General features: G+C 42.1%; 1 protein-coding gene across 1 annotated transcript in view; it reads right to left on the bottom strand.

Annotated features, from left to right (window-relative positions):
• DNAAF9 (dynein axonemal assembly factor 9) overlaps positions 1–14,523 on the bottom strand; it is a 174,044-nt gene that overhangs the window by 55,735 nt on the left and 103,786 nt on the right. Inside the window, 3 exon segments of the mRNA XM_073611027.1 lie at positions 6,442–6,543; positions 9,975–10,066; positions 14,331–14,477. Coding sequence (XP_073467128.1) covers positions 6,442–6,543; positions 9,975–10,066; positions 14,331–14,477 — 341 coding nt within the window.

The raw sequence follows: 14,523 nt of genomic DNA, 5'->3' as shown, positions 1-14,523 counted from the left end.
TTTTCCATCCTAGATTCCCCCAGAGGTTCTCCCCCCAGTGTATAGATTGCATTCATATTTTTGCCACCCAAATGCATTATTTTACATTTTTCCACATTGAACCTCATTTGCCATGTAGTCGCCCACCCCATTAATTTTTTCAGATCTTCTTGCAAAGTTTCCACATCCTGCGGAGAAGTTATTGCCCTGCTTAGCTTAGTATCGTCTGCAAATACAGAGATTGAACTGTTTATCCCATCCTCCAGGTCGTTTATGAACAAATTAAATAGGATTGGTCCCAGCACAGAACCCTGGGGAACCTCACTACCCACCCCTGACCATTCTGAGTACTCCCCATTTATCACCACCCTCTGAACTCACCCTTGTAGCCAGTTTTCAATCCATGTACTCACCCTATGGCCCATGCCAACGGACCTTAATTTGTACAGTAAACGTTTATGGGGAACTGTGTCAAATTCTTTTGCAAAATCCAGATACACCACGTCTACGGGCCTTCCTTTATCTAGATGGCAACTCACCTCCTCATAGAAGGTTAGTAGATTGGTTTGGGAAGAACGATTCTTCATGAATCCATGCTGATTACTGCTAATGATACTGTTCTCATTACTAAAATCTTGTATATGGTCCCTCATCATCCCCTCCAAGAGCTTGCATACTATTGATGTTAGGCTAACTGGTCTGTAATTCCCAAGGATGTATCTCGGCCCTTTTCTTAAATATTGGTGGTACATTGGCTTTTCTCCAATCAGCTTTCATGATTTTTACTGAACTGGCTGTGCACATCCCCACCTGAGACCCGCCCCCTAAAACATTTCACCCACCTAGGCCCAATCAGAGGTGAACGAAGGCCAAACCATCCTTCATCCAGGCTGGCTGTGCTGTTTTAATACAAGGACTGGATAGACAGAAATATAAATTCTTGAACTGCCATATATGTATTTTATCTATAGCTGAAACACTTCTTAATAGGGAACCAACACACATTGTTGATTATTGTTTTGATTAATTGATTAATCAGTTAATAACCTTAAAAAAAGTGGTGTATAATTTAGTTAATATGTAAAGTTTAAAAAAAAAGGCAATTTATTCTTAAATATCTCTATGCAGTGGTAAATATAAATAACCAACTATATGGATAGGGAGTAAAATCTTTAATCCACTCTGAGAATAACGGCAGAAGAGATATACTGTATATACACTATTAGAGGAGATATATACTATTAGAGGATATCTACTGTATATACTATTAGAGGTTGAATCTAGTAAATATCATCAGACTCAGAGATCATATTTTTTTATTTAAAAGAAAAAAAGTTAGACTGTTTTGCAGATTTTCAAACAGAACGGTAATATATTATATGCTGGCCATACAAAAACAATGTCTTCCTTCAAAAAAAAAAAAAAAAAAAATTTAATTTTAAGAACGTCGTTCAATTTTCTAATCGTTAGTGGGGTCAAATCGACGTTTGTTTTCAACCACAGTGACGGAAAAATTTATAAATAGAAAACTTCTTGGTCAAAGGAATTTTCAGACAGTGTATGTGGTTTTCATTCAAAAATTACATTCGTTTTAAAACAGAATGTTATAAGCAAGTGAAAATTTCAAACAACATTCTTTCATTCAGCGAACGTACAAAGATTTTTCCTATGAATATTCTCGTCTGAAAATTGATCCGTGTGGCCAGCATAAGGCTCGGTACACACCTATGCAGTTTGCTTTTGATCTGTTTCTGCAGTGCTTTTTGATTTTTTGCGCACGTGATTTTGCGGCGATTTGCGTTTTTTATGCCTTTTTTGGGGGGCCAATTTGTTATTGGGCAGATTTTAAAAAAAAACACACAAACTGCTGCAAAAAACACATTACATGCTTTTCTGCAGATTCTCCATTGAAGTATATTGAACCAAAAAAGGCCAGTTTTTGCGATGAAAAAAGTCTCTGACCCTTTCCAAATACGCAGCAGCTAAAAAAAAAAAAAAAAAGCATAGATGTGAACGTTAAATGAAGTGAAGTGCGTTTCTGCAAAAAGCACCAAAAAACACACATAGGTGTGAACCAGGTCTAAAATGTTTAGTAACATAATGGGGGTTAAAAAAAATAAATAAATAATAGCCCTTTATAGTACAAAAAAAAGCAAATAATCGCTACTGTAAGGGGTTCATTTTTTTAATGTGCAACAGTGAAAGTAATCTTTACAGTAGTGATTATTTGCTCTTTTTGTACTCTAAAAGGGCTCATTTTAGTTTTTTTAACCCCATTATGTTACTAGCCGATCGATTATGAAAATAGTAATCAATTAATTTCATAATCGATTAGTTATCGATTAGTTGTTTCGGTCCTAGTGGGGTCTAAGCATTTTCACCAGAGCTCCTGATGGTAGGGATAGGTTCCGCAGCGTGCTAGTGCCAGGTCATGTTAGCATTTATATGTGATTGGCAAAGTGCTCTACACCTATATACACCAATCAGCCATTACAACCACTGACCGGTAAAGTAAATAATATTGATCATCTTGTTACAAAGACATCTGAAAGATAGTGGGATCAATCAGGCAACAAGTGAACATGTTGCCCCTGAAGTTGATGTGTTGAAAGCAGAAAAAAAAAAAAAAAAAAAGGAGAAGAGTAAGAGCCCTTGCACACTGGGGCGGTTTGCAGGCGCTATTGCGCTAATAATAGCGCCTACAAACCGCCCCGAAAGTGCCGCTGCTGTCATCCCAGTGTGAAAGCCCCGAGGGCTTGCACACTGGAGCGATGCGCTGGCAGGACGGTAAAAAAAGTCCTGTCAGCAGCATCTTCGGAGCGGTGAAGGAGCGGTGTGTATACCGCTCCTTTACCGCTCCTGCCCATTGAAATCAATGCGGCTATACCGCCGGCAATACGCCTCTGCAGAGGCGCTTTGCGGTGGTATTTAACCCTTTCTCGGCCGCTAGCGGGGGGTAAAACCGCCCCGCTAGCGGCCGCATACCGACGGTAAAACGCCGCTAATAATAGCAGCGTTTTACCGCCGACGCCGCCCCCCGCCCCAGTGTGCAAGGGCTCTAAGGATTTCAGTGACTTTAACAAGGGCCAAATTCTAATGGCTAGACGACGGGTCAGAGCAACTCCAAAACTGCAACGCTTGTGGGATGTTGCCGGTCTGCAGGGGTCAGGACCGACCAAAAGTGGTCCAAGGAAGGAAAACTGGTGGACCGGCGACATGCTCATGGTTGGTCAAGGCTCATTGATGCATGTGGGCAGCGAAGACTGGCCTGTGTAATCTGATCCAATAGAAGAGCTACTGTAGCTCAAATTGCTGAAAAAGTTAAAGTGGAAGTCCATCCTAATGCCCCGTACACACGGTCGGACTTTGTTCGGACATTCCGACAACAAAATCCTAGGATTTTTTCCGACGGATGTTGGCTCAAACTTGTCTTGCATACACACAGTCACACAAAGTTGTCGGAAAATCCGATCGTTTTAAACGCGGTGACGTAAAACACGTACATCGGGACTATAAACGGGGCAGTGGCCAATAGCTTTCATCTCTTTATTTATTCTGAGCATGCGTGGCACTTTGTCCGTCGGATTTGTGTACACACGATCGGAATTTCTGACAACGGATTTTGTTGTCGGAAAATTTTATCTCCTGCTCTCCAACTTTGTGTGTCGGAAAATCCGATGGAAAATGTCCGATGGAGCCCACACACGGTCGGAATTTCCGACAACACGCTCCGATCGGACATTTTCCATCGGAAAATCCGACCGTGTGTACGGGGCATTACACTTAAAATCTCACCCTGCAATCATTAATGTGAGCCAAGTTCAGCCTTAGGCCTCAAAATGAAAAAAATCCCAGTTTTTCTACCTTTATTTGGCAGTATCCAGTGCTGTCACATGATTTCAAATCTACTTCCTTCTGAGTCTAAGAGCAGCCAGTGGGTGTGGATACTGAAAGCAAGTGACATCACTGAGAGGGAGGGAAACTGTTCCTGTGTAGCCAGTGGGCATATACAGGATGGGAGGAGCTGATCATAGGTTCCCGCCCAGTGTTCTCTCATCAGTTAGGATGCATTGTAAATCCTAATTCATGAGAAAATGAAGAAATAAAAAAATGACCCATCCACAAGGGGGTAGGGGGTGCAGTGCACATATACAGTATAGCTGTGCACAGGAGAAGGGAGCGGGACAGGGGGGGGGGAGTGCTCTGGGGTCTCAGCTCACAGTCTACAATGATCACAGTACAGGCAACCACACTAAGGCTCTGCGTTTACACGAGTGTGACTTTGTCATGTGACTTTGGCCCCATAACGTTGCATGACAAGTCACAGCCCATTGATTTCAATGGCACCCGTCCCCATCAATGCGACTTTGAAAAGGTACCTGCAATGCGACTTTGATCCAGAGAGTGTAAAGTTGGACCAGAGCTGCACTTAAAGTCGCAGTAAAGTCATACTCCAAAGTCGAAACTCTAGCCTTAAGCCTCGTACACATGATCAGATTTTCGGATGCGAATTGTGTGATGACAGACTGTTTGCCTAAAATCCAACCTTTAGTACGCTCCAGACAACTGTTGTCCAACTTTCCGCCAACAAGTTGGATGGCAGGCTAGTAAATTTTCCGCGGACAACGGTCTGATGTCAGATTTTCGTATCGTATGTACACAAATCCGTCACACAAAAGTCCAAAGTACAAACACGCATGCTTGGAATCAATGCTCACCAAACACGACATTAGCAGAAGGTGCCCAAAGGGTGGCGCTCAAGAGCTGAAATTCCTCATAGTACGTCACTACGTTCGTGTTTGTTGGCCAACAATTGTGTACCGTTTGTATGCAAGACAAGTTCCTGGCACACGCCCTTCGGGACAAAAGTCCCCTGCTTTGTCTTCCTGAAAATCCGATCGTCCGTACAAGGCTTTAGGCTACGTTTCCACTAGTGCGACTCCAAAGCTGTGCAATTTAGAGTGCAGCTTTGATCCAACTTTACACTCTCTGGATCAAAGTCACATCAAAAGTTGCACCAAAGTATTCAGATAACGGGAAATAAGGTTGTCCCTGAAGAACAGGAAGAAGCTGATTGTTTAGTTTGATTAGACTTTCTAAGCTTGGCAATCAGCTATACAGAAAATGAATAATGTCAAAAGATAAAGATATTTTACGTATAATTAAAAGAAAATTTTTCATTTTTGACTGGACTTCCACTTTATTGTTGGTTCTGATAGAAAGGTGGCAAAACACGCAATGCATCGCAGTTCGTTGTGTATGGGGCTGCATAGCCAAAGACCGGTCAGGGTTCCCATGCTGACCCGTGTCCACAAGAGTGCCTACAATGGGCATGTGAGCATCAGAACTGGACCACGGAGCAATGGAGGAAGGTGACCTGGTCTGATTAATTCAAGAATGGTTTTAGGAACAAAAAGAGTTTGAGGTGTTGACTTTGCCTCCAAATTCTCCAGGACTCAATCCAATGAAACATCTGTGGGATGTGCTGGAAAAACAAGTACCTGCTACTGACGGCTTGGTGCCAGATACCACAGTATACCTTCAGAGGTCTAGTCAGAGGCTGATCAGTGTTAAGCTATATACACACTATTAGATTTTCTGCAGATTTTTGTCTTCAGATTTACCAAAACCATGTAATGCAAGGGCCTGCCTGAGTGCATACAAATTGAAACTTCTTAAGGTTTGACCTCATATATTATATGGTTTTGGTAAATCTGAAGACAAAAATCTGCAGAAAATCTAATAGTGTATATGGGGCTTAAGACAATGTAAGTGTGAATGAGGCCTTACAATCAGTTACAAACATAAAATATGGGTTGAGAAGAAAGCAGTAAGGCCGTGAGATACAGTTGGACATTGAAATTCTTATACTTAATAATTATATTAAAAAAAAAAAAAAAATCAGCAATGAGTTAGTACAATGAATTGCAGCACAACACACATCAGCAGACACACATTATCCACTGCAACACCCGACCTCGCCCTCGGGCATATATTTTGCTTTTTACTCCTGTGCTGCGACCAAGATAGAAAGTTAGGTCCCTGTCACGCGGGCTCCAGTCTCTGCTATGAAGCGGCGGATGTCCACTGACACCCGCCGCCATCCAATCCTGTCCGCCAAAAACAGACAGATGGTGGTCAGATTCCCCATCCATCCGGCGGATTGGATGGAAACTGACAGGTGGGTCCGTTTATATCCAATTGTCCCATAGAGGAGAGCGGGACTGTGTCCGTGTGGGCCTGTCATCCGCCTGCTCATCGGGGATCAGCAGAGCCATCTCCCCCATTGAGCAAGTGAAAGGGGCCTTATACTATATACAGCTAGCCAGCACTTGGTAAATAAACCAAACATCTGAAATCAATAATATAGTGTAGAGCTAAAATACTTCAACTGAAAAAACCATCAAATGTATAAATCTAAATCTAATACAAGGACAGGGACTGAATTGGTTTACAGCTCACCTTTCCAGATCTGGCAGGTTAGTGGATATCTTCTTCCTCAGACTCCATCTTTCTGTTGTAGGAAAGGATAAAGTCTCATACAGATTCTGCATGTTCAAGTAACTAAAAAAAAATAAAGAAAAGAAATGTACAATTACAACCAACAGTTAAAAGTTGAATCTACCTATATTTTGCCTTTCCTGGTCTCCACCATCATCATACCAATGAAATTTGTCAATTAAAACTGTTCTGTTTTCATTGCACAACTTATTTTAGGTCTGGAGAACTAATCACTGGGTCTCTCTGCTTGTTTATAGAATGTAGGCAGATCATGGCTGGTGGAGGGGATAGCAGGGTGCTGTACAAGGCTCTTCATGGTTCAATCAACAGAGAAAACGCACTGCGCAATCATGCATCGTGATTAACCACTTAAGAACTGGAAGATTTGCCCCTTAATGACTGGGCCATTTTTTTGCGATATGGCACTGCGTCGCATTAACTGACAATTGCGCGGTCATGCAACGGTGTACCCAAACAAAATTCACGTCCTTTTTTTCCCCAAAAAACAGAGCTTTCTTTTGGTGGCATTTGATCACCTCTGCAGTTTTTATTTTGTGCGCTATAAACAAAAAAAGATCAACAATCTTGAAAAAAAAAAATATATGTTTTACTTTTTGCTATAATAAATATCCCAAAAAAATAAATAAAAAAAAACAAACACATTTTTATAAATTTAGGCCAATGTGTATTCTTCTACATATTTTTGCAATCCCAATAAGTGTATACTGATATTGAAAGTTATAGCGTCAACAAAATAGGAGATATATTTTTTATGGCATTATTATTTTTTTTACTAGTAATGGCGGTGATCAGCAATTTTTTGTGGGACTGCGACATTGCGGCGGACAGATCGGACACCATTGACATTTATACAGCGATCAGAGCTAAAAATAGTCACTGATTACTGTATAAATGTCACTGGCAGGGAAGGGGTTAACACTAGGGGGTCAATCAAGGGGTTAAGTGTTCTCTAGGGAGGCGTTTGTAACTGTGGGGGGAGGGAACTGACTGGGGAGTACAGGGAGATCGGTGTTCCTGATCACTAGGAACAGCAGATCTCTCTCTATTTCCCTGTCAGAACGGAGATCTGTTTACACTGACAGGTCGCTGGTGGACATCGCTGCCACCAGCCACATGCATCGGCTCCGGCGTCGCAGGCGCCCCCTTAGAGCCCTTAAAGAGGGAACAGATATGACGAATCACGTAGGGAGTACCAATGAACGTGGCTGGTCGGCAAGTAGTTAAAGCGGGAGACTGCCCAAAAAGATAAAAATACATTAAAAAACAGCAGCTACACATACTGCAGCTGCTGGCTTTCAATAATAGGACACTTACCTGTCCTGGAGCCCAGCGATGTCGGCACCACAGAGGTTTCCATCAGCTGTCAGGTGCTGCCGCCGTCATTGTGCGTAGGGGTACCCGGCAGTGTAGCCTTTCGGCTTCACACTGGGAACCCTACTGCGCATGCGCGAGGCCGCGCTCCTCTCTCCTACTGGCCCAACGACAGGGGAAGAAGGAGGAGGGAGCCCCAGCCGTGACGTCAATAGCCGTGGCTGAGGCACCCGGGGGTGGAAAAGGATAACAGTTAAAAGACGGGTATCCTGTCTCCCCTGAGCGGAAGTTCCACTGTTGGGTGGAAATCCGCTTTAACTACTCTTGCCGACATTGTGCGTGCTAGGCCTCATTCACACGGGCTTATTACAGTGCACATGCATGCGAGGGCTGTATTAGCCCACATGAGGTTGCACAGGCACTCTGTGCATCCCCATGCAGGCATACCCATTCATGTTAATTGGGACACAGCCACTGCATCAGGATCAGTGTGAATTTTGTCGACTAGAACATTTTCGACGACTAAATGAACACTATGTTAGTCGACTAATATACGACTAAAACTAAAACAATTGAGATTAAAATATGACTAAAACTAAAATGCCATTTTCGGCAAAAAGAGTACGACTAAAACTAAATTGAAATTTGGCATCATAATTAACACTGGTCTATGTAGTGCATTTTCAAACCTTAATACCATAAATAATAACATATTCGATTTTTCACTCCAGCAGTATATAATGAGTTTGGAAATTGTAGAGAAAAGCGGAGTTCCACACATTTAAAAGTCAGCAGCTACAAAAAGTGAAGCTGCTGACTTAATAAAATCGGACACTTACCTGTCCCAGGATCCAGCGATGCGAACGAAGCTCTGCTCCTCTCTCCATCCTCTCTGTGGCGCCAGCATTGTAACTTTGGGGTGCCCGGCTGTGGCTTCACAGCCAGAAACGCACTGCGCATGAGCGAACCGCGTGGCGCACTGTGGCTGGCCGCGCAATCATCTGGGACCTGTGGGGGGGAGAGGTGATCTCCCTTCGGGCGCCACGGTACGCCGGGAGGAAGTGGGAGCTGGGACCTTCTAAAAAGAAGGTATCCGCTCCCCCCCCCCCCCCAAAAAAAAATGACGTGCCAAATGTAGCATGTCAGGGGATCACCTCCCTTAAAGCGGAAGTTTCATTTTTGGGTGGAACTCCGCTTTAATATCATCTTCCACATAATACAAAAAAATTGGGGTATCTATTGTGTTTTTTTTTTTTTTTTTAATTCATTAAAGCGTATTTTATTTCCAAAAAAATTGTGTTTGCAAAACCGCTGTGCAAATGCCGTGTGACATAAAAAATTGCAACGATCGCCATTTTATTCCCTAGGGTCTCTGAATAAAAAAAAAAAAAAAAAAAAAAAAAAAACGTATAATGTTTGGGGGTTATAAGTATTTTTCTAGCAAAATATATTGATTTAAACTTGTAAACAAGAAGTGCCAGAAAAAGCCTGGTTGGCAAGTGGTTAAAGCGGGGTTCCGGCCACAACATTTTTTTTTTTAAAAGTCAGCAGCTACAAACACTGTAGCTGCTGACTTTTAATAAGGACACTTACCTGTCCAGCGAGCCCGCGATGTCAACCCCCTGAGGGCCGATCCTTCCATCGGATCGGCCGCCGGCGCCTCCATCTTAACGAACGGAAACAGGCAGTGGAGCCTTGCGGCTTCACTGCCAGTTTCCTACTGCGCATGCGCGAGTCACGCGGCGCTTTGTGAATGGCCCCGTGTTTTTCTGGGACACACACAGTTCCCAGAAGGCAACGGGGCTGCTCGCCGAGGAGGAGGAAGCGCCGCAGAATAGGAAGAGGCAGATTAGGAAGACTGCCTAGCAACAAGGGTTTCAGGTAAGTTAAACTTTTTTTTTTTTTTTTAATTTTTTTAAAGATTTTTGATGCAATTTTTTATTTTAGGGTGGCCCTCCACTTTAAAAATAACAAAAAATGCAGGCGCAGAGTTGTGTTTCTTCTGCAGTGTCCAGTATCAGCTCTTAGCTTCAAAGTGATCACTCAATGGTTTTAGCTGCTGATACCCAAAGCTTTTTTTTGGTAAATCCTCAAATAAAAACCTCCCGTGTAGGCCACAGCGAGGACAGAAGTGGAAGCAGTAAGTAAGACACGGGAATTACATTTTTCTTTGCTCCTCGGAGAACTGGTGCTCCTGAATCACTTGTAGGGAGACTCCAGAATCCTCAGAGTGCTGCTGCCAATGTTTCAGTACCTAAATGGAGTCACACAAGATAAAAAAAGGTGTTACTCAATGGCAATTAACAGAACTATTACAAGGAAACTCTGGTTCTATCAGAAATAGACGTTTATATAATTGCCACATGACCATTCTCTAAGGCCCCTTTCACACTGGGGCGGTGGGGGCGTCGGCGGTACAACAGCGCTCTTTTTAGCGCTGCTGTACCGTCGTTCTTGTAGCTGTATTCGGCCGCTAGCGGTGCGGTTTTAACCCCCGCTGGCGGCTGAAAAAGGGTTAAAATCACTTGTACAGCACGGCTATAGCCGCGGTATAGCCGCGCTGTCCCATTGATTTCAATGGGCAGGAGCGGTGAATACACCGCTCCTTCACCGCTCCAAAGAAGCGGTTTGCAGGACTTTTTTCACTGTCCTGCCAGCGCACCGCTTAAGTGTGAAAGCCCTCGGGCTTTCACACTGAACAAACAGCGGAGGCTGTTTAGGGGCGGTTTGCAGGCGGTATTTTTAGCGCAATACCGCCTGCAAACCGCCCCAGTGTGAAAGGGGCCTAATTCATAAAGAAATAAAAAAATAAAAGATAAAAAAAATAATAATAATAAGCCTACCATTTGAATCTGTTGTCTAAAAAAATTTCCTATGCCAGCAAGAAAATGCTTTTCTGTGCGCCCCTCTGATGCTGGCTTCACTTTGCATTGATGGTAAACTGAAAATTGGAATTTTAAAGACTGAACTTCTAAGTGCACACAAAGGTTTAAGTACTCCACTTTTAAAGTGATACTCAAGTCTTGCTTTTTTTTTTTTTTGTTTGTTTAAAAAGAACAAACATGTCATACTTACCTGCTCTGTGTGGTGGATTTGCACAGAGCAGCCCAGATCCTCCTCTTTTCAGGTCCCTCTTCTGTGATCCTGGCTCCTCCCTCCTGTTCAGTGCCCCCACAGCAAGAAGTTTGCTATGGGGGCACCCAAGCCGAGTCACAGCTTCCTCTGTCCATTCAGACACGGAACTCTGCCCGCTCTCCTCCTTGATTGGCTAGCTAACTTTGATTGACAGCAGTGGGAGCCAATAGCACTGCTGCTGTGTCTCAACCAATCAGGAAGGAGAATATCGGACGGCTGAGACACTCGTGGACATCACTAGACAGAGAGGGACCTCAGGTAAGTATTAGGGGATGCTGGGGTGGATGCTGCACACAGAAGCCTTTTTATCTTAATGCATTAAGATAGAAAACCTTCTGCCTTTAGAACCACTTTAAGGGCTTTTGACTTTTTTCTGCCTCTAAAATGCCCTGCTGTGTAAGCCTATGTGTCCTTGCACACATAAGGGGTCAATTCACTGAGATGTAAATAACGGTGAATAAAATGCGGTAAAATAACGAATGCGGTAAATCAGTTGTGAAAGTTCAATTCACTAGGAATTTAGCATTAAAAAACAAATGCTGTATTTTTTCGATTGTTCGGTAACTACTTAAATTTCTCAGTAGTTGTTTAAAGTAATTTCCTTATAACATTTTACGTTAGAACAGGTTTGTTATTTTTCTTTTGCAAAAAAAACTATTTTTTATTATAACATTTTTTACAGAAATCTGTCTTTGGAGGCATTAAACGCACACGCAAGTCGCGCCCACATACGTAAATGGTGTTCAAATCACACATGAGGTATCGCCGCGATCGTCAGAGTGAGAGCAATAATTCTAGCACTAGACCTCCTCTGTAACTCTAACCTGTTTTTTTTTATTAAAGCGTTGCCTATGGAGATTTTTAGGCACCGTAGTTTGTCATCATTCCACGAGTGTGCGCAATTTCAAAGTGTGACATGTTAGGTATCCATTTACTCGGCGTAACATCATCTTTCACATTATACAAAAAAATTGGGCTAACTTTACTGTTTAGTATTTTTTTAATTCATGAAAGGGTCTTTTTTTCCCTAAAAAATTGCGTTTGAAAGACCGCTGCGCAAATACAGTGTGACATAAAATATTGCAACGATCGCCATTTTATTTTCTAGATTCCCTGATATAGAGATATATATATATATCTATACACATATAGATATATATATATATATATATATATAGATATATATATATATATATATATATATCTATATATATATATATATATAGATATAGAGATATATATCTATATCTCTATATCTATATATATCTATATATACACACACATTTTTGGGGTTTCAAGTAATTTTCTAGCAAAAAATACGGATTTTAACTTGTAAAAAACAAATGTCAGAAATAGGCTTAGTCATGCAAGGGTTAATTAGCATCAGTTTGCTTTTTAGAATCGGTCACAGCCATAGCGGCAAAAAATGACGACTACCTGAATCTGCCACAAAGGTCGAAAAGCTATGGAAAACTATTACAAGGCTTTCCCGAACTTGGCACAGGATATTTCAAGGGGCCATATCGCCAACAGAAAGTTGTAACATCACTGAATTCCCCACCATGTCCAAGGGCAAGCCCACAACCTAATAGGCTAGATTTACTAAAGGCAAATAGACTGAGCACTTTGCAAGTGCAGTTGCTCCAGAGCTTAGTAAATGAAGGAAAGCTATGCTGACTTCCATTATCCAATCACGTGCAAGCAAAAATGAAGCTGTATCTCATTTACTAAGCTCTGGAGCAACTGCACTTGCAAAGGGGACTGTCTTTTTGCCTTTAGTAAGATCAACCCCAATGTGTGTCTCAACATGCGTTTTGTTTTATTTGCATATCCCTGCATGGTGTGTTTTGGGAAGCCCAATAATTTCAATGACTTCCCAACATGCTGGAATGTGCAGAAAGTAATGCAAAAACAATGTTTAAAATTGCACCGCACCAAACTACGTGGTACTGCAGTACTATGAATCTTGACACCTGCAAACGAACCCGCATTTGCTAGATGTGTGGGGGTGCCATTAAAAATGTATGTGCATTTGCAAAATTTAGAGCATTTCTGTGCGGTGCAGGAAAACACATGCTTTTGTGAGCATTCCCGCACCTAGTGTGAATAAGCCCTTCACTCCTAGGCACGGAGCACACGCAAATATGTGGTCTCTCGATGGCCGGACCTTGGCGCTGAGGGACCGCATATTCTGCATGCTCCCGGTACAGTGACCAGCGGCTCACGAGAAGCTCCTGATCGCTTTTTACGATTGGGAGTTTTCCGATCATGTGACTGCAGTGACATCCAATCACGGCGGTTTACAAGCCCCGCTCCGCCTCCCGGAATGCCAAACCCCTTAAAGGGCCGGCAAGAGCCAGTTCCAAGGGGTTAAAGGATATGAAACTGGATAGAACATGTAGGCAAATAAATTGGGACTTTTTAGGTGCAAATCAATTGGAGAAAATCAAATATAATATATAAAAAATTATTTTATTTTGAGGAGCAGAACAAGAATTTACACATTAAAAAGTCAGGAAAGGGGGTAGATACAAAATGGCAAGTACAATTAATTACAGTCACAGTAACATAGCAATAGAAGATGAACTTCCCAACATGTTTCGCCCATGTGTCGGGCTTCCTCAGGGGATGCTGGTCACATACAGAGTACAGTGCCTTCTATCAAGAAACGCACAAATTGAATTGAATAGATTAGATCACAAATTTATATAATCATTTATATTCGACATAATTCTCATGCATATGCGTCTCCACTGTCATGAAGGCACTGTACTCTGTATGTGACGACCAGCATCCCCTGAGGAAGCTTGACACATGGGCGAAACATGTTGGGAAGTTCATCTTCTATTGCCGTGTTACTGTGACTGTAATTAATAGTACTTGCCACTTTGTATCTACCCCCTTTCCTGACTTTTTAATGTGTAAATTCTTATTTTGCTCCTCAAAATAAAATAATTTTTTATATATTATATTTGATATTCTCCAATTGATTTGCACCTAAAAAGTCCAAATTTCTTTGCCTGCTACTATTCTATTCTGGGATGAGGTGCCAGAAATAAACTGTGGGGTTCGTGTTCATAAAAACTTCTCTACTGGATAGAACATGGCCATTGGTCTTCCCAAAACTGTTGTCACAAGGTTGCAAGCATACAATTGTTTAAAATGTACGCATTCGGAAAAATCAACAGACTATAATGATCCAGGGAATTGATTCAACTGCCCTATGGAGTCAGAAACTTTCCCCGTGAAACAAAATTGTCCAAAGTTGCCCAGAAGGAATGTGAGACGCCTTCCTTGGGACACAAACTGTCAGAGTTTGTGAGATGCTGATTTTGACGGACACCTGTTTTTTTATTTAACATTTCACTTTGTGTTGATCTCACCTGGGAGTAGAAAACCCGGTAACTCTTGGATTTGGGGAAAAGTGCAAATGTGACAAAGCTGCCGGGGGGACTGAAATGAATAGGCAGGTGAGGGAGCAGGGAGCTTTTATACTCGATTAGCAAAATGGCAACCACACTGTTCGAATCCTGCAAACAAAGAAAACAGCTTTATTAATAAAAAAAACTGACAACA

Source organism: Aquarana catesbeiana, linkage group LG01, assembly GCF_042186555.1.
Source record: "Aquarana catesbeiana isolate 2022-GZ linkage group LG01, ASM4218655v1, whole genome shotgun sequence".
Taxonomy (NCBI): Eukaryota; Metazoa; Chordata; class Amphibia; order Anura; family Ranidae; genus Aquarana; species Aquarana catesbeiana.
Note: the sequence above shows the minus strand (reverse complement) of the source record. Positions and strands in the feature narration are given on the sequence as shown.